Here is a 27,317-nt window from a genome sequence, read left to right as displayed (position 1 = left end):
GGGCCCAGGATTCAATAGGAACCAAAAAGAGACGTGCCCACACTGGACTGAGTTCTTCTTCCAGCCCTGCTCAGCTCTGAAGAGATTTTCCGACCAGGTGGCTCTGGTGGTAAGGGCACTTGATGTTGAGGCTGATGGTGGGAGTTCGATTCCCCAGACCCACATGGTGGAAGGCAAGGACTCGCTTCAGTTACCACACATTCAGTGAGGCAAACGCATCCACATCCATTTTCCCACAGGTAACAAGCACCGACAGGCACTCCCACAGATCAAGTTTTAAATAGAAGTTTCCCATGAGTTATTTTGAGATAGTGTCTTGCTGCATAGCCCAGGCTAGGCTTGAACCATCAATCCTGCTTTTAGCCTCTGAATAATTAGAAGCATAGCCTAGGGTACGATGCCCAGCGCCCTTGGAATTTTTTTTTATGATTTTATTTACAAGAACCTCTTAAAGGCTCCCTACTTACATGGCCACAGACCCCAAGTGCTTAGAACTGTTTCTGGTTTTGATTAAAACCTTTTAACTAGTTTGAGATGCACTATAAATTGCTATTAACCCTTACCTTCCTGGGCTGCGGCATACAGTGCTTGAACTTGAATACACACACATGGTGACATTGTACTGGAATTCATATATGTGGTTTGTGTATTTTGAGACAAGGGACTTACTATATAGCCCCGGCTGACCTGAGACTTCCAATGTAGTCCAGGCTGGCCTCCAACTCACAAAACTCTGCCTGTCTCTCCCTCCTGAGTACTGGGGTTAAGAGCATATAGCACACCTGGTGTAATATGTGTCACTGGACATAGTGAAATATGTCTGTAATCTCAGGAAGGTGGAAGGTTCAGAGTTTGAGGCCAGTGTGGGTTCCACAGGACACTGTCTCAGAAATCAAAATACATAATTTGTTCTTAAGCTGGGCACATCGGTATCCCTGGAACCTTATCTTGGGAACGTCATAGAGTCAGGAAGCTTTTTGCATGGATATCCTAAGGTATATAGTAAGTTCAGCTAACCTGGGCTACACAGACTCTGACTCAAAACAAAGGTGCTTTGTTGCTTTGGGACGTTACTCAAATTCTCCTGCTGGCACAGCCCCTGCATGATTGGCTCTGCCTTCCTGTCTAACCCCTGTCCCTTGGCACCCTACCATTGTGTTGGAGTTCAGCATCCCAGGCGAGGGTGAACATAGGCTGGTTGCTTAGTCAGGTTTGGTTCACTCGGTGACTCTACCTTTCCTGTTCTGTGTATGGTTCTGTGACCTCTGTTAAAAAGGCTTGGCACCTGCCCAGCAGGCAGCCACAGGAGCACAGCTAAGAACAGAGCCCTGAGGGCCAAGGCACAGCCTACCTTCCTGGGTCAGGCTTCATGGTGGCCACTGTGTCTCATGTCACCTCTTCCTTCACATTTCAGCAGGAAACTAAGGTTCTTGCAGGGACATCCAAATGTCATCCTTTGCAGGTGACATTCAAGCTGGCCTTGGAGGGTCTAGGGCATTTCTAGAATGGTGGAGATGTGTGAGAAGGGTTTTAGGCTAACAGAAGTCTATGAGCTAAGCAAAAAGACCAGTGCAGGACATTCAGTGGCCCCAAGTCTAGGTGTTTCTGTGTTGGGGAAGAATATCCAAGGCTGGAGAGAAAATTTGGGTTCATATCACTGTACCATGTGCCCCTCTTTCTCTGTTTTTCTGTCTGTCTTTCTGTCTGTCTGTCTTTTTTTTCTTTCTTTCCCTTTTTTCTCCTTCAAATGGCCTACTTACCATATTTCAAGCTAGATCTTGTTGGTTCTCAAACTTTGGGAGGTCTGGATTTTACCCTGTAGTGGTAAAGGGGTTCGAAGTTTTTAAGAATCGAAAGAGGCATGTGCATTCCTAAAGGTTCTGAAAGCCAGCTCAGGGAGTGTGGGGAGTACAGGTCAAGAGGTGGTGAATGGAGCCAGAGAGACTACTACATCAATCCAAATGTTCCATAGGAGTGCCGGAGCAGCAAGTGGAAGACCAGATTCCAGCGCATTTTGGAAGCAGTGGCGTCAGGACTCGCTTGCAGACTGTTGTAGTGATGGGGACAGGAGAAGTTAAGGAAGAATGGCGTGGACATTTACAGCTTGGGGCTACTCACCGGATCCCAGTTAATAGGGTCACAGGACCAAAGAGATGGGGCAGTGGGCCCTGAGTATCTAGGATGCATAACATCAGTATGACATCCAGGTGGGGCTGGGGGCTGGGGGTGGAGGCTGGAGGCTGGTCGCTGGAGAAATACGAAAGCGGACTAATTGAATTTAACAGGGCAGCTCTTTGAGGTGTGTTCAAGGAGAGAAGATGGGGCTTTGGCTTCATTTGGAAGCCAGTGGAGGAAGAGCCAGTGAAAGAGGGGAGGAGGCTAAAAAAAAGTGGATGCTGGGGTACAGGGGTGCACATCTGTCATCCCAGCACTTAGATTAGAGGCAGGAAGATCAGAAGTTCAGGGTCACCCTTGGGTACACAGTGCAGTTGAACACCAGCCTGGGCTCCATGAAACTCTATCCCCAGGGAGGGGGTTGGGGTGAAGAACGAGCTGCTCAAGGCATTTCTGGGGCTCTTCAGCAAGTCTCAGCAAAGGCAGCTGCGTATCAGGAGAGGAGAGCTGACCTTTCTCTTATCTGCTCAGAGACCAGATGCTTCTGCCGGGCCTGGGCTTGCTTCCATGGTCTTTCTCCCTGCTCAGCCTTCTTCTGCTGAAGGGGAAGTCATAAAAGAGGGGAGAACAGCCTGGTCTACAAAGCGAGTACCTGGACAGTAAGGGCTACACAGGAAAACCTTGTCTCTAAAGACAAACCAAAAAACTGAGAATGCTGACCTTATTCTTCAGAGACAGACCCGGCGCTCAGCACAGAGCCTGTCCGACAATGCTGTGACCTCCATTGCCTGCTTTGCCTAGGGCGTGAAGTCACTCTCTGGAAGGGTACTATCTCAACGCCAGGCATGGATAGAATCTGCTCTGGGTTTTGAGTTGCTTAGGCATGTTTCATCCCTCAGTCCATCCATCTGTCCATCAGTCTGTCCATCCTGTGTCCTACTTAAAAAGTTCATTTGATTCCCTTTACCCATTTGTGTGCCCTGCCATTCGTGTGGACATCAGAGGATAGCTGGGGGGGGGGGTGCTCAGCTTTCTCCTGTCCTGTGCATCCTAGGGTCTTCAGTCACGGTGGCAGGTGCCATCACACCACCTTGCCATCTGTAAGATTTTATTTATCCTTTCTGTACGTGTGGAGGATGTGTGCAGGGATGATGGAGCGGTGTGCAGGCGCCATAGCACTTGTGTGGAGAGTAGAGAACGGAAGTGTAGAACCCATTCTCTGCCTCCATCTCTACGTGGCTTCTAGGATTCAAGCTCGGGTTGGCAGGCTTGTACTGCAAGAGCTCTTACCTGCCACGCCATCTTACTGGCTTTATTGCCCCTTTGCTGGTGTTAAGTATCTGCAAATAGTTAAACCTGGTCACCATGGTTACTGGGCGCTCTAGTACTCCTGGGTTGCTTTACTGACTTCCCCGACATAGAGATTACTGCCCCCATTTGGAAAGGAGGAGTCAGGTCTTTTCCTCCAGGTCACACTTGAATGAGTAAATGGCAGAGGAGAGTCAGACCCGAGCCTAGTGTCCCTGTTCATGGATGTCACTCATGCATGTTAACCCATTGTGGAAAGTGACCATCCATTCACTATCCGGAATGAAACACATATTTTTGCTTCTTTCTCTGTATATGTGTACGTGTGAGTGTATGCATGGGTGTACGGGTATGCACACGTACCCTCACACACTTAGGATCAGAGGACAGTATTGCTTTTTCTGTCTTTTTCTTTGTCCCAAGACAGGTTCTGCCATTGAACTTGGAGTTTGTGGTCCTTTGGCTAGGCTGGCCGGGAGTCCCAGCAATCCTGCTGTAGCTCATATCTACAGATTTTAAAAATTTTCTTGAGATGGGATCTCCCTGTGTATCCCAGATTGTCCTGGAACTCTCTGTGAGGATGGCCTTAACCCCCTGATCTTCCTGGCTCTCTCTCTCCAGGGCTGGGACTACGCGTGTGCCCCAGCCTGCTCTGTTCTGTAGATTTCCTATTCTGTTTGCTTTGCATGAATGGAATCCAACACCAGGTAGTTTTTTGGGACTCTGTTCTCTGTCCTTAGGAAAATGTTTTCAGAGTCTGTAAGGGGTGGAGCAGGTATTGGTGCTGTATGTCTGAATTGTATGTCTGTTGTTCTCTGGTGGCCGCACTAGGGATTTAACATGTATTTTTCCTAGGCAAGCATTCTAGCACTAAGCTAAATACCCAGACCCTCTATTTTACATTTAAATTTGAGATGCTCCTGTATTCTTTTTTCTTTTGCTTTAAATTTAAATAACTTCATTATAAAAACAAAAACAGCTAGGTGTGGTAGCTTCCATCCGCCTTTAACCTCAGCACTCTGGAGCCAGAGGGAGGCTGGCAAATTCAAGGCAGCAAAGAGGTTTGGTTTTTTGTTTGTTTTTTAAGTATATCTTAATCCACCCAGGAGAGTGTTTTTTTTTCTTTAAGATAAACCTGAGCCAGATGTGGTGGAATGCCCGAGATCAAGAGCAGGAACACTGTTGGAGCCCAGGAGTTTGAGGTCAACTTGGATGATTTAATAAAACATCCCCCCCCACACACACACACACAGAGCTGGACATGGTAACACTTGGGAGTCCAAGCCAGAAACGAGATCAGGAATTTAGGGTCATCCTTCTTTGTGTAGAGTTTGGGCTAGCCTGTGCTACATACATAAGACCTTCTTTACAACACAAAAAAGATAAAGGAGTTTCCTGTCCTTTTTGTGGCTTCTAGCCCAGAAATATCTTAGATATAATGAGGTCTCAATAAATTGCACAGAAAGAATCTGAGAGTGAATTAAACACACTCCCTGGATGAGTTGCTTGCAGAGGCTAGTGAGTTAATTAGAGATGAGTCTCACTGTGTAGCCCTGGCTGGCCTGAAACTTGCTGTGTAGACCAGACAGGCCATGAACTCACAGAAAGCCACCTGCTTCCCCCTGAATGCTGTGACAAAGAGCTAGAGCCACCAAGCCCCTCCCCCTTTTAATTTAAATTACATTTATTTATTTTTTTCTCTGCATAAAGCGTATGGGTTTACAGTTTGTACAGCATAGGTGTGACGGTCAGGGAAGATCAACCTGCAAGGTTCTCACCTTCCACTAAGTGAGTCTCAGGGCTTCAGTGAACTCTGGTCATCCGGCTTGGCTGCAAATGCTTTTCTATCCACTCAGCCATCCTGACAATCCTGGATGTTTGGCTTCCCATCGTCACAACACTACTGGTTAGTGTTGCGACACACTAATAACTGATTTTAAATTGGAAAAAAAAATAACCCACAAAATCTTACGCTATAAGTGAACTTTGCAAGTAGGCCGGGCAGTGGTGGCGCACGCCTTTGATCCCAGCACTTGGGAGGCAGAGGCAGGTGGATTTCTGAGTTTGAGGCCAGCCTGGTCTACAGAGTGAGTTCCAGGACAGCCAGGGCTACACAGAGAAACCCTGTCTCAAAAAAAAACAAAAAACAAAAAACAAAAAAACAACAAAAACAAAAACAAAAACAAAAACAAAAACAAAACAAAAAAGTGAACTTCTAAGTTAGACTTTGCAAGTATGCATGACTGGCTGGCTAGAACCAGATAAGAAGACTGTCTACATGGAGAATCACCTGAGCACCCATCTTTAGACCCTTTCCACAGGCTAGCCAATTTTTCAGCTCTTCCTACCCCCACACAATAAGTTCTAAATCTTTGAGGACGGAGAGGAATTATTTATAGGAAATAAGGAAAATTGTTTAGACCGGCTATTAACTTGCTGTCTCTGATCTTTCATCCTGCAGCCCTGAAATGTTCTGGAAGTTATGGACCAGCAAGACCTTCAGGAAGAGAGAGGAAGATGGCAAATGGTGAGCGATAAGGCCCTAGGTGGGCAAGACTGCTGTGGACATGATAGCATTGAATCGGGCATCTGGGGCCTCTCAAAGGAGAACTTGAAAAGCCAGGCTGGCTGACTTATAAATTGACCTGATAAGCAGGTCCTTGGACGGGGATGAAAGAGGTGTCACGGAGAGATTAATCTGATGGCCTTGGGCCACTCATCCAAATCTTCCTGGGAGCAGTGTGAAGATGGGGTGCTTTAGAAAGTTTTGTGTTACCGACGGGGACCCAACATTTCAAACTTGGATTTAAAAAAAAAAAAAACCATTGAAACCCCTCTGCCACTGGAATGACACACAGCTTTCTTGGAGTTTCATCTTTCCTTAAGCGTAAGAATTCAGAGCCTTAGGGAGATGGTTCAGAGGGTAAGGGCAGCTGCCCCCAAGCCCGAGGACCAGAGTTCAATCCCTGGGGCCTGCAGTAGTGGAAGGAGAGGACAGAGTCCTGTAAGTTGCTGTCGCCTTCACTGGAACATTGTGATGGGCTTGCCGTGCCCTATGGGTAAATGCATAATAAAAACATTTTTAAAAGAAATAAAAAGACTTACCAATAAGTTACTCTCCGCTGGTGAAATGAGCCAATTCAAGCCAGATTAGATTATATGAAGTGCAGGTTTGTTGGGAAGCTGCTCTCTCGTGAGTTCACTGGGGATGGAGTGTGCCAGGTAAGGACTGAGGGATGCTGGGAGAACTCGGATGCCAGGTCTGCTTTAATATGTAAATCAACATCTCAGTCCCTTGTCCCGAGAAGCCATTATTTTTCTTGGAGAAGCCATTATTTATATATTATAATAATTAGGGCTATATCATGGACCAGAATCCAAAACTGTGTGTTCTTCTGAGATAGGGTAAAAAGGCTTCAAATACATATCAGGTTTACATGGGGCATGATCAAGCCATGGGATCAAATATCACCCCCTTTTCTGTGCTGTGAAGGGATTCACTTGGTGGCAGAAGTGTGAGAACTCTTCCATGTCTGGCAGGCTCTGGTGATGCGCCTGGGTAATCCTGGCACTCGAGTAGAAGCAGAAGGGGTGGGAGCTCACTGAATTCAGAGAGATCCTGTTCTAAAACAAATGAATAAACGGGTAAGCAGGAGTGGATACACAGGAGGAATAGGACCTGAGCGATCTGGAGGACAATTTCTGTCCCCACCAGACAGCAAATGGATCAGTAAATCAAAGCAAGAAAGAAATCCAAGATGGTACCTGAGCTGACAGTATGAGGACCCTGTGGGGCACGGTGGTGGCTCCCACCATCAATCCCAGCAGAGGCAAGAGGACCTCAGTGAATTTCAGGCTATCTTGGTCTACATAGGGTTAAAGGACAGCCAAGAGACTCTGTCTTTCAAATAAATAAATAAATAAATAAATACGAAATGGACAAACAAACCCAGAAGTATAGTAACAGAATTTCATGCTAGTTCCAGATTCAAAAAAAAAAAAAAAAGTCAACATGTAGCCAGGCATTGGTGGCGCACACCTTTAATCCCAGCACTTGGGAGGCAGAGGCAGGTGGATTTCTGAGTTTGAGGCCAGCGCCAGCCTGGTCTACAGAGTGAGTTCCAGGACAGCCAGGGCTACACAGAGAAACCCTGTCTCAAAAAACCAAAAAAAAAAAAAAAAAAAGTCAACATGCAGTTTAGAATAAAGTCAACTTAATCATGGCTTACCTCTTTTTTTTTTTTTTTACCTTCTATTTTTTACTTTGTGGGGTGTTGTTTGTTTTGCTTTTGAGGCAAAGTCTCACTATGGAGACCAGACTGGCTTTGAATTCATGAATATACACTTGGCTCTTTAGTCCTGGATGCTTAAAATGACATTAATTAATTAATTAGTTAACTTGTGTGTGTCTGTCTGTGTCTGTCTGTGTCTATGTGTATGTGTTTATGTGTGTGTGTATAGGTGTGCCACGATGTTAGTGTGGAGGTCAGAGGATAACTTGTGAGATTTGGAGCCTTTCTTCTGTTATATGGGTCCCAGGGATCGAACTCAGGTCCTCGGGCTTGGCAGCAGGTGTCCTTCCCACTGAGCCATCTCACATCCCCAATGGCTTTGGATTTTATATATCACCAGAATTCATTTGCTGGCACCTTGCTTAGGGCTTGCGTCCATGCCCTTAAGTGTGTTTTTCTTTCATAAACCGTTCTTGCTTCTCTGGGACCTCCAACATACTAAGCAGATAGATGTTCTACCAAGGAGTTATTTACCACAACTCTTAGAGAGGTTTTTTCTTTTGAGTCAGTGTCTGCTGCATCCTAGGCTGGCTTCAAAGTCACTCTTTTGGTTTTTCGAGACAGGGTTTCTCTGGGTAGCCCTGGCTGTCCTGGAACTCACTCTGTAGACCAGGCTGGCCTCAAACTCAGAAATCCACCTGCCTCTGCCTCCCAAGTGCTGGGATTAAAGGCGTGCACCACCACTGCCCTGCTCAAAGTCACTTATTAGAGGGTGATCTCAATGTTCTGATCCTCCTGCACTCCTCCCCAGCATGGAGAGTACAGACAGGAACTCCTAGACTCAGTTTACAGGACGCTAGGGCTTCATCTCCCCCAGGGCTTCATAGATGCCAGACAGTCACTGGACTTGATGCACTACATCCTCAGCCTGAAACAGAGTCTTGCTGTCTGTGAGTTGCCCAGGCAGACTTAGAACTTGTAATATTTCTGCCCTTGCCTACCTCCTAGCCGGATTTTGGACATGCACCATGATGTCTAATTTATCTTTGGGATTTGGAATTAATGATACATTAAACTTCAGTGGAGACCCCAGTGGCAATGGCACACGCCTTTAATTCCAGCGGCAGAGGCAGGTGAATTTCTGAGTTCAAGGCCAGCCTGATCCACAGAGTGAGTTCCAGGACAACCAGGGCTACACAGAGAAACCTTGTCTCGGAGAACAAAAACAAACAAAAATAACCAACGGCAAAAAGAGAGAGTTGGGGTTTGAGAAGACTATTCTGGAAGTAAAGTGCTTGCTGTATATATGAATGGATGACAGGGACTATGGCCCTGGGCTTTGGCCCCGGGCTTTACCCACGGAGTGTGCCTTTGGGTGGATAGCCACAGAGGAGGACTAGACCTGATGTGATCTTCTCCTTTTCTGGGATATCTGATCTCAGTGGACACCTGAGCTTGTTCACTGAGACGCTGACCGACCACATTTACCCACTGGATCAGCTGAAGTGATCCTTCTCAGGAGAGTGTGGCTTCGACTCAACACGTACTTTTTTTTTTTTTTTTTTTTTTTTTGCATTTTGTAGTGACTTTTGAACAGAGACTGAGTGGGTGAATGTTAAAGTGTGTGAGTGGTGAGTGTATGTAGTGTTGTTATTTTTGTTTGTTTGTTTGTTTTTGTTTTGTTTTTTCGAGACAGGGTTTCTCTGTGTAGCCCTGGCTGTCCTGGAATTCACTCTGTAGACCAGGCTGGCCTCGAACTCAGAAATCCACCTGCCTCTGCCTCCCAAGTGCTGGGATTAAAGGCGTGCGCCACCACCGCCCGGCGAGACAGGGTTTCCTATGTAGCCCCGGCTTTCCTGGAAATCTCTGTAGACCAGGCTGGCCTCAAACTCAGAGATCTGCTCCCCTCTGCCTCCTATTACTGGGATTAAAGGCATGTCCTATCACTGCCTGGCATATATATGTTTGTTTTGTGTGTTTGTGTCTGTGTGTCTGTGTGTGTGTGTCTGTGAGTATGGGTCTGTGTGTGTGTGTGTGTGTGTGTATATGTTTGTGTCTGTGTGTTGTATTAAGCACACCTGTGCACACTTGGGTGCCAGCAGGCAACCTTCAGAAGTTCTTCTTCTTCTACATTACAGGTCTTGAGAATCAAATGCAGGCCATCAGGATGGGTGGCAATCACATTTATGAGATGAGTAAATTTGATGGTTCTTGAATGACCTTGGGGTGGGGAAGGGTGCAGGTGGGTGTGATCTAGGACCTGTGAGATGACTCAGGAGATAAAGTGCTTTCTGAGAAGGCCTGACACCTGACTTTGACGGTTAGATCTCACTTTAAAGAGAAAGCAGACCCCCACCAATTGTTCTCTGACCTCTACACCACCCCCCACACACGCCGTGGCATTCGTGCACCCTGCCTTTCCCCATTCACTCTGGATGTGAATGCACATTCAACAGTAATTAATTAATTTTTAAGAATCTTTTAAGATGAACCAGGTATGACAGTGCACATTTTTCATCCCAGCGCTTGGGAGGCAGAGGCAGGCAGATTTCTGAGTTCGAGGCCAGCCTGGTCTACAGAGTGAGTTCCAAGACATCCAGGGCTGCATAGAGAAACCCTGTCTCGAAAAACCAAAAAACAAAAAAATTAAACAAGACAATCACCCCCCTCCAAAACCCAAAATGGCCTTTGTGTGTGTGTACTTGTTTGGGTGTATAGTTGTGTATAGACTCGTGACTACTCCAGCCTGTGAAGCATAGAAATTGTGGACTGAGTCTTCCTCTCTTTCGGGGCCTTCATTTTGTTTTTTTGAGACAGGGTCTTTCACTGAACTTGAAGCACATGGCTAGGTCGGACTGGCTGGCCAGCAAGATCCTAGAAGCCTCTCTGTCTCCCCAGGGCTGGTATTGAGGTCGTTTACTGCAATGTCTGCCCTTTAACATGTGTGCAAGGAATCCAAACTCATGTTCTTCTGCTTGCACGGGAAATACTTTACTGACAAGACACAGCTATCCCTCCACCCCAGAACGATTCCTCCCCGGCTCCCCCGCCGCCACCCCTTCCCTCTTTGTCTCTTTTTGTATATTTTCCAGACCAGTCTCAAATTGTTATATAAGCAATTCAAGTTTTCACCTTGAATTTCTTCTTTAAAATTTTTGAAATTATGTTTAATTGTGTGTGTACATGCACACTCAAAGAGCCAGAGGTGATGGATCTTCAGGGAGCTGGAATTACATAGGTGGTTGAGACCCATCTGCTATGGAGGCTGGGACTTGAACTCAGGTCTACGGGAAGAACACTAAGTAATATTAACTACTGAGTATTCTCTTTCTTTTTCTTTTTTTTTTTTTTTTTGGTTTTTCGAGACAGGGTTTCTCTGTGTAGCCCTGGCTGTCCTGGAACTCACTCTGTAGACCAGGCTGGCCTCGAACTCAGAAATCCACCTGCCTCTGCCTCCCAAGTGCTGGGATTAAAGGAATGCGCCACCACTTCCTGAGTATTCTCTCTAGCCCTTGACTTCCTTCTTTCCTTCCTTTCTCTTTTTCTATTTAAAAGATTTTTTATTTTACTTTATTTTGAGACAGGATCTCACTGTGCAGCAGAGAGTGGGTCCCTGGCTCTTGAGTGTTTGGGTTAAGGGCCTGCGCTGCCACGCTAACATATTTTTACCTACATGTAGGGGTGTGTGTCTGCACCTGGCTATGTGCTCATTAGTGGGTACCAGATGCGTCAGATGTCAGATCTCCTAGAGCCATGAGTTGGGAGCCGCTTGACCTCAGATCCTCCAGAGGAATAGCTTGTGCTCTTTACTGATGAGCTGTCTCTCCAGACCCACAACCTTGAATCTCTGAATGTCCTACCTCGGAAGTGCTAGGATGATATGAGTTCCCACCCATCACACTGGATCATATCTATCGGGCTGGGAATCTCTCTCAGCTTCCTCCATGCCGGGCTCTATCCACTGAGCTGCATGCTCAGCCTACAGTGATCATCAGTTCATTATTAAGGTTACTTTTATTATTTTGATTATGTGCGTGCGTGCGTGCGCGCGCACACACACACACACACACACATACACACACACACGAGTATAAGAGCCTTAGTGGCAGGAGGTGTTGGATTCTTCTGGAACTAGAGTTACAGTGGCTGTGAACTACTGCCTGTGTAGGTGCTGGAAACCAAACTCAGGGACCCCAGGAAGACCGGTAGGTATTCTTAACCACTGAGCCATTTCCTCAGGCTGGCCACAAACTCACAGAGATCCATCTGCCTCTGCCTCCCGAGTGCTGAGATTAAAGGCATATACTACCATATACCAAAATAATAATAATAATAAAACAATGATTAAATAAAAATTAATAAAGCTTGTTGAGAAGTCACCCCTCTTGTGATATTCTCTGATTTAGGGATGACACCTTTCTTGAATGTTTGTAAGACTGGACCTATTTGCTGCAAGTGTAGGTGAAGGCTAGCCTGGTGTGTAGGTGAAGGCTAGCCTGTTGTATAGGTGAAGGTTAGCCTGGTGTGTAGGTGAAGGTTAGCCTGGTGTGTAGGTGATAGAATTGAACTTTTACTTGAAGAGTGAAAGTGATTTAAACAATGAGGAAGAGGTGGTATTTCACTCATCACAGAAAGTCCAGAGGTAGCCTCAGGACTGGTTAATCAGTAGCTCAACAGTGTCACCCAGGAGAGAGATCCATTCAGATAATCCACTAGGCCCCTTTCTTCATCGCAGAGATGACAGAGGCTGCCCCAGCATCCTAGCGGAGTGGTTTAGGCCGTAGCTTTGCGGTAGCATTTTTCTGTGATCCCTTTGGATGGGAAGCTGAGGTAAGAACGGTGCCAGCCTAGGCTACAGAGTGAGCTTCTGGTCAGGCAGGGCACACAGCAGAGTCCTGTCTGAGAAAGGTCAGAACGAAACAAAAGGGTAGGGGATATAAAATGGACCTTGTTTGCTAGAACAAGTGCCTAGTTGCCCAGCATGGAGGAAGCCCTGGCTTCTCTCCCTAGCAGCACATAAGCCGGGCATAGTGCTACGCACTGTAATGTCCCGCCATTCCTGCACTTCGGAGGAGTTCCAGGCCCTGTCAAGTTTAAGTCTAGCCTGAGCTCCATGATACCCGACTCAGAAAGAAGTTCAAGGTTATCCTCAACTACACATTACATTAGAGGCAAGCTTGGGTTATATGAGCCATTATCTGAAGAAAAAAAGGGCTAGCAAGATGGCTCGGTGAGATGGCTTAGTGAGTAAAATACATGGTGGACAAGCTTAAAAACCTCTGCTTGGTCCTGGAACCCACTGTGAAAGATGAGGGATAGGTCCGAAAATTGTCCACAGGTGCAAACACGAATACATACACACACACACATAACGTAATTAGAACATTTTAAATATCTCTGAGCATGGTCATACAGTGCCTTTAATCCCAGCACTCAGGAGGCAAAGGAAGGAAAAACTGTGTGAGTTTGAGGCTATCCTGATCTACATAGTAAGTTCTAGGACAGCCAGGGCTACACAGCAGTGAGGCCCTACCTACAAACAAAGAAAGAAAGAAACAGATAGATAGATAGATAGATAGATAGATAGATAGATAGATAGATGACAAAGTATAATGGAACAGCAAGCATTATACAGTAAGACCCAGCCAACAGATGATGGATGGATGGACAGATGGACAGACAGACAGACAGACAGACAGACAGAATGATAAAATATAATGGGTCCTGCAAGATGGCACAGCAGGTAAAGGTGCTTGCTGCCAAGATCCCCAGAACCTATGTAACAAAAAAGAGAACTATCTCAAGTTGTCCACTGCCTTCCACATACACACAGCATACACACGCATGTGGAAACACATACACATTTAAAGTAATAACCCAGTTATAGTGAGGAGCTAGCTATAGCCCAGTGGGTAGGGAGCTTGCACAGCCTGTAGGATACCCTGGGGTCAGTCCCCAGCATTGCATATACTCTTCATGGTGGTATTTGCCTGTAATCTCCAAATTCAAGAGATGGAGTCAAAGAGAAGTTCTAGGATGCCTTCATCTACAAAGTGAGTACGAGGCCAGCCTGGGCTGCATGTAACCTTGTCTGAAATATAGCGATGGGTATAGCTACTTCAGTTTTACAGCAGGCAAATGGTAGTATAGTCCTGCAATCCCAGCACTCGGGAGGCAGAAGAAGGATGACCCTAGGTTTAGCCACACGTGTTCACCGTGAGTTCTAGGCCAGGTTAGACCCAGCAAGACCTGCCTTAGAAACATTGACAAAACAGCAACAGCAGCTTTTTTGCTTGTTTGTTTGTTTTTGTTTTGTTTTTCGAGACAGGGTTTCTATGTGTAGCCCTGGCTGTCCTGGAACTCACTCTGTAGACCAGGCTGGCCTCGGACTCAGAAATCCGCCTGTCTCTGCCTCCCAAGTGCTGGGATTAAAGGCCTGCGCTACCGCACAGCATCGGTAGCTTTTTATTAAACAGATTCTGTGTCTGATGTATGCACACATATCACACTGAGTGGTTACTTGTTCAGTCTTGAGTATAAGGTTAGCTCTACCAGGAAAGTTCTTACCTAGACGGGCGTAGTACTTGTCATTTCAGAGTGTGGCAGCCTCCTTCTGAGTACCAGGCACCTTGACTGTTTAGTGGCTTGTTCTGTAGGAAGCTATTGTACCTACCCACAGGATGTGGAAGTATCTAAGAACTGAAACTATCCTGAGTCTATCTACAGAAGCCTTTAACCAGTGGCAGCCGGGAGTCCGTAGACAAGCATCCTGCCTCATTGTGCCTCAGCTACAGTCACTATATAGACAGGTGTGAGCTGCCATGTGCTGGGAATTGAACCGGGGTCCTCAGGAAGAGTAGTCAGTGCTTTTAACTGCTGAGCCATCTTTTCAGCCTTTGCCCAGCCATTTTTCTTAAAATTACATTTTATTTATTTTCTGTGCATATGTGTTTGAGTGTGAACATGGAGATCCTAAGGGTTGAAATCGATTTGTCAGGCTTTATGTGGAACCTCCTCACCGGCTCTAGAGTTTCTTGATCAACAGGGAACCCTTCCTGGAAGCAGGATGCTAGTCATTGTTTTGGTCATTAGTAAGACATTTCATTGTGAAATGGGAAGAAAACCTTTGTGTGTCGTTTTATCTTGTTTGTTTAATATTCTGTTCCACAGTGATGTGTTTATAAAAGATAAAAAAGAAAGAGACTATGTTCTGTGGTGTGTGGTGAGATATGGGGGAAGGAGATGTCTCAGCGGGCCCATGCTGAAGCATCTCTTCCCCCTGAGGGACCAGCCACACACTGGTATAGTATAGAATAGAGTTTATTGGGTGGTGGTGGCGCATGTCTTTAATCCCAGCACTCAAGAAGCAAAGGCAGGCAGATTTCTGAGTTCGAGGCCAGCCTGGTCTACAGAGTGAGTTCCAGGACAGCCAGGGCTACACAGAGAAACCCTGTCTCAAAAAAAACGGAAAAAAAAAAAAAAAAGAGTTTATTCAGGGCATGGGGAGGGGAGCCAGGAGGGTAGTGGTGGGGAGGAAGTAGAGGCTGGCCATGACCACATGGAGAGAGGAGGAAGGGAAGGGGGAAGGGGCAAAGGGACGGAGATCAAGAGATCAAGAGAGGAGGGGGCAAGCAGCCCCTTTTATAGTATTCCAGGCCTACCTGGCTGTTTTAACTGTGGGGGCGGAGTTTAGACAGAATGCTAACACACAGAACATTATATACTGACGTCATAAGGACAATAAGGACATAGTTTATTTATTTACTTATTTTTGAGACAGGGTCTCACTGAGGAGCCTTGTCTGGCCTGGAACTCACTATATAGTCCAGGCTGGACTTGAACTCACAGCGATCTATCCACCTCTACTTCTGGAATGAACGCAGGGACTAAAGCCATGAGCTACTATGCCTAGCCAGATTGTAGTTTAGTCTTTTTTGTTTTGTTTTTTGATTTTGTTTTTCAAGACAGGGTTTCTCGATGTAGCTCTGGCTGTCCTGGAACTCACTCTGTAGCCTTGGCTGGCCTCAAACTCACAGAGATCAGCCTGCCTCTGCCTCTCAAGTGCTGGGATTAAAGGAGTACATCATCACACCCAGATAAATCTTTTTTGTTATGAAAATCTCCAAAGTACCTCTTTTTTTTTTTTTTCTTATAGAGACAAGGTCTTATTTTTAGCTCAGGTTGGCCAGGAATTCACTCCATAGCCCAGGCTGACCTAGAACTTGGGCTGATTCTCACTCATATTGGGGATTCCAGGTCTTGCCATCAGGCCCAGCTTATACAATTGTGTCTATTTCTCATTTTTTTTTAAAAATACATTTTTATTTTATGCATTGGGGTATGTTGCCATCATGTATATATGTGTACACGCATGCCTGGTGTCTGTGGAGGCCAGAAGAGAGCGTCAGAACCCCGAGAACTGAAGTTACAAATGGCCGCATGGGTGCTGGGAATTGAACTGCTTCTAACTGCATAGCAATCTATCTAGCCTTTAATTTCTCAGTTGAGGTAAATGTTATTAAAGGTTATAAAAATGGGTCATAAAGGGTACAGGTTCTTGACATACAGGAAGTCCTGGGTTCAGTCCCAGCCACTATTATTATGTTGACAGTTGTAAATACCCATACAGAAGAACAGATTTGACTTTTAAACAGCCATAGTCACGTCGGCAGTGGTGGCGCACACCTTTAATCCCAGCACTTGGGAGGCAGAGGCAGGTGGATTTCTGAGTTCGAGGCTAGCCTGGTCTACAGAGCGAGTTCCAGGACAGCCAGGGCTACACAGAGAAACCCTGTCTCAAGAAAAAAAAAAAAAAAAAACCCTCCCCCCCCCAAAAAAAAAAGCCATAGTCAAACTAACTGGTGACCCATCCCCCACGGTGGGTCTGGGGATTGAACCTAGGAACTAAAGAAAATCTGGGTAAGTGCTTTCTCACTGAGCTATGCCAGCTCAGGGAAGGCTGTGAGAGAGTGGGGAGGATAACAGATCTCACTAGTCAGTAGTAGTTCGGGCTGTCCTTGAACCTGCAGCAATCCTCCTGCCTTTGGAGGATGAATGTTAGGATTACAGGTGTGGGCTACCACAATTGATTTAGAAACCGCCACATTTGCATGTTCACTTTGCCCCAGATACGTGCAAGATACTTTAGGCCCTTTGGTCATCAAAACACCCCCTAGGGTATGGACTTTGTTATTCCCCAACGGGATGAAAAGAGAAGCAGAGAAGTGAGAACCAGTAGATTTCGAACTCACTCCAGAACTCACTCTAGACTTGAGCTGGCATAGCTCAGTGAGAAAGCACTTACCCAAATTTCCTTTAGTTCCCAGGTTCAATCCCCAGACCCACGGGTCACCAGTAGTTGTGACTATGTTTTTGTTTTGTTTTGTTTTTGGGACAGGGTTTCTCTGTGTAGCCCTGGCTGTCCTGGAACTCACTCTGTAGACCAGTATTTGGGGGTGGTATCCCCTCATCTTAATCCCATACCTGGTTTCTCTCTCTGTCCCTCTCACTGTGAGTCTGGGAGTCACTGTGAGGTGATGGGCCTCACCTGTCACTCGGTTCCCTTCTGGGTCTCAGTTGGAGAGATTCCAATGATAAAGAGGAGAGGGAGTGGTAGGAGGAAGGAGGCTTGAGGCTTGGCCTCCTTCCTCCTGGCTTTTCCTCTGGCTGTGACAATTACATTCCAGCTGTCCTCTAATTTACCTTTTCCTTGAGTAACTTTGTAATTGGATGCACCTGGCCTGAAGCACTTTGATTCACTCCCCTTGGTTATCAGGAGTGTGAGCTGGCGCTGGTGCTCTAGGGTGCTCCTGCACTCTGCATTCTCTCTCTCTGTCTCTCTGTCTCTCTGTGTCTGTCTCTGTCTCTGTCTCTGTCTCTCTCTCCTTCCCTCCCTCCCTCCCTTCTTCCCTCCCCCTCCCTTCCTCTCCCTTCTTCCCTCCTTCCCTCCTCCTTCCTTCTTCCCTCCTTCTCCTTCTCTCTCCCCCTCCCTTCCCCTCTCTCTTGCATTTTTGTTGTTTTGTTATTGTTTTTGTCTGTTTTGTTTTTGAGGCAGAGTCTTACCTAGCCCAGGATGGCCCAGAACTTTTGCTCTTCCTGCTTCCACCTTCTGAGTGTTGAGATTGCCAGTGTGTGCCACTACCCCTAGTTTTGCCCAGTTTTTTATGTAGTGCTGGGACTTGAACTCAGGGCTTCTTGCATCTCAGTCTAACACTCTTCCAACGGAGCCTCATTCCTGGCTCTCGCTTTGTTACTCTGTATTCGTAGTTCTGTTTTCCGAGAGGCAGCGATGAATCTGATCAGTGTACCTCTCTGGAGTTCCACCGAGGGGGATCCCCTGCTCGACAGGGCCTCCTGATACCTCAACAGCCAACCTTCATGGAGCTGGCCAGTTCCTTGTCTCCAGAGGCCCCAGACAGTGGAACTGTTGACCAGCTATCCAAGAAAGCTTCTAGGACTCAACTGTCTCTGGGCACCCTTTCTCAGAAGACCAATAAGGAATAAATCAATATACATTCCCTCAGGCAGCACAAGAGGCAACGAGATCAAGTGGCCAAGAGCTGGTACTAGCTGACTCTCAGATCTTAGTGGCTTGGCACCCCCCACCCTTCTTTTGTGTTCTAACTCAGTGTGTTTAATGTTTCATTTCCTTCATTCTGTCTTCCAAATGCTTAAGTGTGTTTGCCCCAGTGCTCTGGGCTGCCTCCCTATTTGTTATCCTGAAGACACTCTCATCCCTTTTCTATGATGGACGCTGCATATTTCCACTGATGGTCCTAACTCAAAAGGCAAGGCTTTCTCTCCTCCTCGGGTTGTCTTCGTCTTCCTGGCAGCTTCCTTCCCTGATTGTTTTTTTTTTTCCTCCAAACTCTAATCAAATGGCTCTCAAGCTTATTAAAACAAAGAGAAGCCATGGGGTCAGAGAGATACCTCAATGGTAGAGCGTACCTGCCTAGTATGACCCAACCGCTGGCTTCGGACCTCAGCATCTATTTCTCCTGATGTCTGTCCATGCAAAGACATGAACTCAGGAGCTAAATTGGACTGCAGCCTGCTTCCACCAACTGCTAGCTGTGTGACCATGGTGACTTAGCCACCCATGCTGAGTATTAGCACCCAGCCCCTGTTACAAAGGGGCAAAACAGTATGCCTTCTGTAAGGCTGTTGTGAAGAAAAACAGAAGATGTGATTTTATTACATCTCAGATATGTTCAGTTCTCTCTCTGTTTTTTGTTTTTTTTTTTTTGAGACAGGGTTTCTCTGTGTAGCCCTGGCTGTCCTGGAACTCATCTGTAGTCCAGGCTGGCCTGGAACCCAGAAATCCATCTGTCTCTGCCTCCCAAGTGCTGGGATTAAAGGCGTGCGCCACCACTGCCCGACTGTGTTCAGTTCTTTTTGTTTGTTTGTTTGTTTGTTTGTTTTTTTGAGACAGGGGTTCAGTTCTTGACTACAGTATGTGTACATGAAGACCTGTTACTGTTGTTGGCGCTCACAGCCAGTTATTGTATCTGGAGGATACACAGCTACACAAGACTTTTTCTCTGCCCTTCAGGATAGGAAGTTTGGTGGTGCATTCCTGTAATCCCAGAATTTGAGAGGAAGAGGCAGTAGGATTGTTGCAAACCGGAGGCTATTCTGGTCTACCTAGAGTCAGAGCTAGATAGAGTCAGGTCTAGAAATGTCAGAGCTACATAGTGAGACCCTGTGTCATAAAACTAACAGAACGTTAGTGTGGGTAGTGCATGCAGTTGGGAGGTAAAGGCAGGAAGATCAGATCCAGCCTCCATTACATATTAAATTCAAAGCTAGCCTGGGTTGCATAAGACACCTGTCTCAGAAAGTGTCCCCTCCCCAATTCATTCAGTGTACAGCTTGGAGTATAAGCATGGTGGTACACAGTTGGAATCCCAGCGCTTGGGAAACTGAGGGAAGAAGCTGGAGAGTTCTCCACGGGCTATTACTATTTGGTTTAGTTGCTTTTTGTTTTTGAGATGGAATCTTATATAGCCCAGGCTGGTCCTGAACTCATTAGGTAGACAACAGTGACCTTAATCTTTTGATCATGTCTGAGTTCTTCGGTGCTGGGGATTGAACCCTGGGCTCTGAGCATGCTAAGCAGGTGCTCTACACCTGCAGCTCTCTCTCTCTCTCTCTCTCTCTCTCTCTCTCTCTCTCTCTCTCTCACACACACACACACACACACACACAGAGAGAGAGAGAGAGAGAGAGAGAGAGAGAGAGAGAGAGAGAGAGAGAGAGAGAGTGTTTCATGAAGCATGAAGCCTAGGCTGGCCTTTGTATAGTGGATCCCAGCATTAGCCATCACTTCCCTGCTTCTTAGATTACAGGCGTGCTCTACCACATTCAGCTCCGAATGGCTTTTCATTTTTTTCTCTTCTTCTTCTTTTTTTTTTCAAAGACAGGGTTTCTCGGTGTAGCCCTGGCTATCCTGGAACTCACTCTGTAGACCAGGCTGGCCTGGAAGTCAGAAATCGCCTGTCTCTGCCTCCCAAGTGCTGGGATTAAAGGCATGGGCCACCACTGCCCGGCCCGAATGGCTTTTAACAGGCTGATTTTAACCAACACTGCTTATACCTACCTCCCTTGGAGCAATGCAGTGTCCCATTCAGCAGACCTGAGAAACTGCATTTCTTCTTTTGCTTTTTATTGTTAATTGTGTGTGTGCACGTGTGTGTGTGTGTGTGTGTGCACATGCTACAGCACAGAGGACAACTTGTGGGAGTTGCTTTCTTCTCTTCCACCATGTGGGTCCCAGGGACCACACTCAGGTTGTCAGACTTAGTGCCAGGATCTTTTATTCTCTGAGCCATTGAATCGGCCAGAAACTACATTCCTGCTCAGCTCCCAGATGTTGCTGCAGATCTGCTGAATTCATTTAAGCAGATGAGATTCTAAGCCACATTTCCCGACAGACTAACAATGAGATCTTTGCAGCTATTACTGTGCCTCAGTTTCACAGTCTGCAAAATAAAGCCAAACTCAAGTTCATTCCTAGAACCCACTTTAGGCGAGGGGTGACCCAACTATGTAAGCAGTTATTACCACATCCCCTAGAGCAATGAAATAGGACGCATTCGCGAATGAATAACTTTTGGCGACTAGTTCTTTCTTGGGTGGCTAGAGTCACGGCAGGGCCCATTGATGGGGAAGAAGGCACCCTCCCAGAAAGTTCCCTCCACCCTCTTGGTCAGAAGGGACCGGAGGGCCCGGAAGCCTGCGGGCCGGAGCCCAGCGGACCAATGGGGCTGCGGGGAGGGAGGGAGGGTATGGCGCCCGCCAGCCCTTTCCGTCTGCGGGCCCGCCCCTTAGAACGTTGTGACGTCGGAGCATTCCACGGTTGCTACATCGTCGCGAGGGGCGGGGCGCCTGTCAGGGAAGCGGTGCGCGCGGGTGGCGGGCGGGCTGGGGCTTCTCCGCACAGTGCCAGCGCCAGCGCCAGACCCGCCCGCACCCCGCGCTCTCCCTCACGCGCGTCGCCTCTCCTAGGACTCGGCTAGCCCGCACTCCTGCTCTCATCCTTGAGCCATCGCAGGATGGAGCTGCTGTGTTGCGAGGGCACCCGGCACGCGCCCCGGGCCGGGCCCGACCCGAGGCTGCTGGGGGACCAGCGTGTCCTGCAGAGTTTGCTCCGCCTGGAGGAGCGCTACGTGCCGCGAGCCTCCTACTTCCAGTGCGTGCAAAAGGAGATCAAGCCGCACATGCGGAAGATGCTGGCGTACTGGATGCTGGAGGTAAGGCCCGGACGGGTCCCCTCTCCTCACCCCACCCCCACCCCCTCGGCTCTGGGCAAATCGAACTTTCCCAGTCCGGGCTTCGCGATCCCAACCACAATCTGCAAGATGCTTTGGCGGCCCAGACTACAGGGGCCTGGCCTTTTCACACAGGCACCCTAACCAGCTGCCTGCGTTCTGTCCCGTTCCTTTCCCCAATCCTGATCAGCTTCTTCGGTGACTGCCAGTCACTTGCCACTTGTAACTAAGCTTCACTTTGGGTCGGGAAAGCGGGCTAAGGGCCACTCTTTCCCCTGTGGCTTTTCTCCGTGTCTCCTGCTTCCTTCCTCACCCGGTGCTCCCTGGAGAGCGCGTTTGGAAAACCCTGGGCTCGTCCGCCTTCGCCCCAGAACTGGTTCCTGTGTCTGTCGCGGGGGTTCTGGCGGGGGGGAAACTGGTGGGTGGGGGTGGCGCGGGCTCGGTTCCGGTCCACAGGGAAATGAAAAGTGCAGGAGACACGGCAGGAGTTCCCTCCCTTCCCCCGAGAGTGTGTGTGCAGTGGGTGGCGGTAATGAGGGTAAGGTCCCAATTCTCTCTAGGTGACCCTTCCGTCCCCCTTCCGCTCTCCGTGGGGGAGGGGAGTCTGGAATCTTTCGTGAGCATGGGCTTCTCTCTTTTACACCCCCTACCCCGGGGTGGGGAGGAGAGCGTGCAGAGGAAGTGGGGGGGTCACCTTGGGGAGGGCACATCCTCCTCGGTTATTGATACTTGTCGCTCTAGGTTTATCCCCTCTCCGTTTATTTTTTTGCTCCACATTCCACTCTCCCTCCACTCCCCCCGCCCCCACCCCCCCATGCTGCCGTGTTTCACTCGGTCCTTCCCTAGCAATGACTCGTGCGCCCTCCCTCAGGTGTGTGAGGAGCAGCACTGCGAGGAGGATGTCTTCCCTCTGGCTATGAACTACCTGGATCGCTACCTGTCCTGCGTCCCCACCCGAAAGGCGCAATTGCAGCTTCTAGGTACCGTCTGCCTGTTGCTGGCCTCCAAGCTGCGGGAAACCACGCCCCTGACTATTGAGAAGCTTTGCATCTACACGGACCAAGCTGTGGCTCCCTGGCAGTTGCGGGTGCGTGCGGAACCCTCCTCCCTCCCTCCCAAACCTACTATCGCCCTATGTCCTAGTAAAAGGAACGCCAAGCTCACCCCCTCACTCACCAACCCTCCCTTCGCCCATGGCTGGTATTTTGGGAAAGAACTAGGGTGGGACAAAGGCCGTGTAGTGTAATAGTGTTGCTTAGCTGCACCCTTAAAACTAAATGAAGCCCTCTCCTCTGACCGCAGTGGGGTTCCACTCCCAGCCCTCCCCCAAATAGCAACAAGTCCAGTTGCGGGTCTATACACCGGTACTTTGACTCTGGGTTTACACAGCCACCGTGAGTTATTTATTGGCAGCAGCAGGGCATGTCTGCACACCCCCACCAGAGTGGAATGTGCTTCACGTGGGGGAGGGGGCTGCCTTGCATGCGTCTTTATCCCCGTGTGGACTTTGTGATGGAAAAGCCTCCCGGAGCTGATTAAAGCCAGGCCCTGATTGCTGGAAGGAAGCTGGAGGTGTTTTCATCCCTTTCGCTCCTGTTCCCAAAGACACAGCTCCTTCCTAACCCTCCCTTTCTTGTCTGTCTTCTGAAAAACTCGAGCAGCTGCTCTGGGCCTGTGGAAGAGTTTCTCCCTTTGCTGCTCAGCCAAAGGCCAGAGCTGAGACAGACAGGGAGCCGAGCTGCAGCTGCTTCCGATGTGATAATGATGTTGGTCCCCTGTCCCTCCCACTCAGACCAAGGGCTTTCATAACCCTGTGGGGAGCTGCTGTCACTCCTGTGGTTTGGGAAGTGGCTCCTTGGGGCCTCTTGCTGGGAACTTGGGCTGGGCTCCTCCAGGCGGGGCAAAAATCGGTTGGGTTCTGCCCTGCCCCGAGGAGTCTAGGGAGGAGGTGGAGGATCTGCGTCCATCTGGAAGACAGCATGCACATCATCTCCCACAGGGTCTGGGGGAGAGGGTGGGTGAGCTGGCACCTCCCTCCACCTTGTTCTGTGGCTGGCCAAGCCTTCCCTGACCCTGAGAGGAGTCTCTGGGCCCCATCTCCTAGGGAGGAGGGCAGCAGGCAGACTACTGTGATTGGCTGGCTGGGAAGCTAGGGTACTGGGGCCCCTGACTGCTGTGAGTCTGGGAACTGGATTCCTCTTCCTGTCAGGCAGCTCTCAGATGGGAGGCCTGAGTTGGGAATCCGGGAGGCCCCACAGCTCTTTGTGATGAATCTAGGAGTTTCCAGAGCCAGGGAGAAAAATGTGTTTTTTTTTTTTTTTTTTTTGAGGGATTGAGGCTGGGAGGTAGGAGACTTACTCTTTGTGAAGAGATTAGGGTGGTCTACATGACTGTGTGAGGGGAGGTTTTCAGAATAGGCAAGTCCTTCTCCTACTCAAGGCCCTGAGCTGTGAGTGGCCTGCGGTCAGAGTCTGAGGGACTCCAAGAACTCCAGCAGTCTCAATCCACACAGCAGAGCAGAGGCCCCAGAAAGGAGGGGAAAATTCCGACCAGACAGAGCGCCTTAAAACCAGGGATGAGTTGTATGCTGCCAGCTACTATGTTCTTGGAGTAGGGCTAGGATTTTCATGTTGTCTGGATATGGGGGAGGGTGCCCACCTAGTGAGGACCCCACACATTCCTGATTCCCTTTGAGTGCTCTCTTAGAGGCTGGATGCTATTTGGTTATCAGGGCAGAGCCCTGGGTGCAAAATTCAAGCTTCCTTGTCTTATTTTTGGCACTAGCCCAGGCTGTTTCTCTGGGGTCCTGTAAGAAGCCTGGGGCTGACACCTAGGTCATGGGACAAAGAGAAGGACAGCTGTTGCTGGGGGCCTGGAAGAGGCTGGGTGGGGCTGTCATTTCTACCTCAGTGAGGAGTCAAACTCATGAGTTCCTTCCTGAGATAAAACAATGAAGAAATCCTCCTGTGTGCAACTCGGAAGTGCAGCTTAGGCCAGGTCTCGGACTTCGGTTGAGTAGACTGGGGTTGGCGCTCCTAGCCTCCTCTTAAGACTTCTTAATGGTTACGTAGGCTTGGGCAGGTTTCTCAGGGGTCATCTGGATTCATCCTGTTTGGCTTGGACTCCCTCGTCTTGAGACCAGACCCACCCATGATGTCCCACAAAGGGGGTGTGGGTTGGGTTGGGCAACCTCCTCTTTGAGGAACCTTAGGAGTGGCCTCATGCTCGGTCTGTTTAAGAGACCTGGCTGCGATGTTGGGGAAGAAAAGATTCCCGAAGCCTGTGGAATTTAGAGTTTATCTGTCTCAACTCCCGCCAGCCTCAGACGCACGGGAGGATCAAGAGGGAAAATTCTCGTGTCATTCAAGCACCTGGTAACAGTCAATAGATGCTTAAGTGCGTGCCCCTAGATCTTCCCTGCCCCCAACCCATCATTCCGCAGCGGCAGAGGCAGAACTATGAATCTTCTGTCCAGTTCTCGGCCCCTTTGCTGGCCACTGACTGCACATTCATTTCCTAACCCCCAGGAATGGGAGGTGCTGGTCTTGGGAAAACTCAAGTGGGATCTAGCTGCTGTGATTGCTCATGACTTCCTGGCCCTGATTCTGCACCGCCTCTCTCTGCCCAGTGACCGGCAGGCCTTGGTCAAAAAGCATGCTCAGACGTTTTTGGCCCTCTGTGCTACAGGTAAGAGCCAACCTGGGGAAATTATATTTTGGGGAGGATATGTAGTAGCAGCCAGGAGATTGTTTCAGTACTCAAAGCTCTGTGTGTGGTGATCTGGGAATAGTAGTTACTTGCCTAAGGTCTTCATACCAGGCAGGGTTTTGGCTATTTTCTAGTTACTGGTCAGGTACAGCTGGGGTAGATGGAAAGTTTGCTGTTTGCTCATATCTCAGAGAAGGTTGGGCTGGGGTATAGTGGTTCAGTGATGGCTGCATTCCTCAGTCAAACTGCCAGCTCCGCGAGCACACACCGAACCCGCTCCTCCCGAGGGTCTGCTTTCTCCCCTTGGCTCTGTGTCACTCCATCCACCACTGGGGGTTCCCAGTATGCTGTCTTCATGCAGTCTCGTGTGTTGTAGGGAGTCGTAGGACGTCTAAGATGGCTTTCTTCTCATGGTTCCCTCTCTTTTACAAGATTACACCTTTGCGATGTACCCTCCATCCATGATCGCCACGGGCAGCATTGGGGCTGCAGTGCTAGGCCTCGGTGCCTGCTCCATGTCTGCAGATGAGCTCACAGAGTTGCTGGCTGGAATCACAGGCACTGAAGTGGTAAGTCTCAGGCCCTTCACAAAAACCAATGCTATTCCCCTGAATCCCCAGCAGAGGGCGGCACCCCCCCAACCCGGATTGTATGCCCCTGCCGGCTTCTCTGGCTTTTATCTCCTGCTCCCGTCTTGAAGAGGAGTGGGTGGGGTGAAGGACACTTGCATGTAGATGCCCCTTTCTCTCAACAAGTGCTGTGCCGCGGCCAGGGGTGGGGGACCTGGTGTCAGATGTAGGGTTACTCTCACACCCTTGCCACATCCTCTTGCCAGTTTCTGAGAACTAAAGACCCGATTCCTGGGCCGGGCTGTGGCCTAACCTCCTCAGACTTCCCGGTGCGCAGGGGGTGGCCTTTTCTTTCCACCTGCCTGCTGTCAGTGCTGTGGGGGGAGAGAGGCCCATCAACCGAATGATCTTGTTTTTCCTTCCTAGGACTGCCTGCGTGCCTGCCAGGAGCAGATTGAAGCTGCCCTCAGGGAGAGCCTTCAGGAAGCTGCCCAGACAGCCCCCAGCCCTGTGCCCAAAGCCCCCCGGGGCTCGAGCAGCCAGGGGCCCAGTCAGACCAGCACTCCCACAGATGTCACAGCTATCCACCTGTAGCTTGGGACAGGCCCCCTCAGGTGGCCACCAAGCAGAGGAGGGGCCACTGCCACCCCCTCCCTGCCTCTAGAACAATCCATGCCATATCTGAAGCCCGAGGGGGGGGGCTCTCCTTCCCCTCACAAAGCCCAAGGGGCCAGGTCCTGCCTATCCCCACAGTGTGCACTAAGGGGTTGCTTGGTCATGAGGGTGTCTCCGTGGCCAGTCAGCTCCTCTTCCTTCCCACTCAACCAGCTTGGCTGTCCTGGGCCATGATGGTCAGAGAAATACAAACAGGTCAAATCTACACACCAGCATTTCTTTTGAGTCCCTCCTGTCTGGGGCTCCAACCTTCTCTGTTGCCAAAACGCCCCAGTACCTTCCAAAGGTGTTGCCCCTCGCAGGGTCATTGCATTTGGATTCGGGTCCTTCAGACATCCTGATAGACACGTAGGAGGTGCCAACCTAGATGGCCGCTGTGTATGTAATCAGTGCTCTAGCTGCTCTTAGAGGGAACAGCTTAGGCCTTGGCCAGAAGAGCAAGAACCCATAAATTGTTGCTTTGCTTCCCGCTCAGCTTCTGTGATTGAGGGGTCTTGAGGGGTGCTGAAGGTCATTTTAATTTATTGCTTTGAATACAACTGTAAGAGGGTACAGTGAGGCCTGTACCCCACAAGTGGTGGTAACCCTGGCGGTTGCTGTTCCCCTCCCCTCCCCTCTGCTAACCGCTTTGTGGCCCAGGAGCTGCTACAGCCTGGGATGGGGTCATGCCTTCCTCTCCTTAGCCCTCCACCTCATCCCTAGTGGAGAGGGTTTTTAAGTAGGGACGGGTGGATGCTGTGGAGGTGACTGAGCTATCTGGAGGAAGGGCAAGCCCTATGGACACAGGTCTTTCCTCAGGCCACAAGGTTTGGGCTGGTGGCCCATTTCTATCATGCTGCCTTAATAAAGATTTCGGAGTAAAGCTGTCTCTTGTGATTCCTGGGATTCGTGTAGAGCGGGGAGCCACGAGTCAGACATCTCAGGCAGAGCATTAGGGTCTG

The 27,317-nt window shown here is 48.9% G+C and overlaps 1 protein-coding gene across 1 annotated transcript; it reads left to right on the top strand.

Annotated features, from left to right (window-relative positions):
• The first annotated feature begins 5,891 nt into the window (after window positions 1-5,891).
• LOC114616542 (G1/S-specific cyclin-D3) lies at window positions 5,892-27,238 on the top strand. The gene is made up of 6 exons (XM_028761978.1): window positions 5,892-5,950; window positions 21,162-21,406; window positions 22,296-22,511; window positions 24,952-25,111; window positions 25,565-25,701; window positions 26,128-27,238. The coding sequence occupies exons 2-6, from the start codon at window positions 21,209-21,211 to the stop codon at window positions 26,293-26,295; spliced, it is 879 nt and encodes a 292-aa protein (XP_028617811.1). The 5' UTR covers window positions 5,892-5,950; window positions 21,162-21,208; the 3' UTR covers window positions 26,296-27,238.
• Window positions 27,239-27,317: the final 79 nt, after the last annotated feature.

The sequence above is a fragment of the Grammomys surdaster genome, unplaced genomic scaffold (assembly GCF_004785775.1).
Source record: "Grammomys surdaster isolate TR1022 unplaced genomic scaffold, NIH_TR_1.0 332509, whole genome shotgun sequence".
NCBI lineage: Eukaryota > Metazoa > Chordata > Mammalia > Rodentia > Muridae > Grammomys > Grammomys surdaster.
This window is presented reverse-complemented; position numbering and strand designations above follow the sequence as displayed.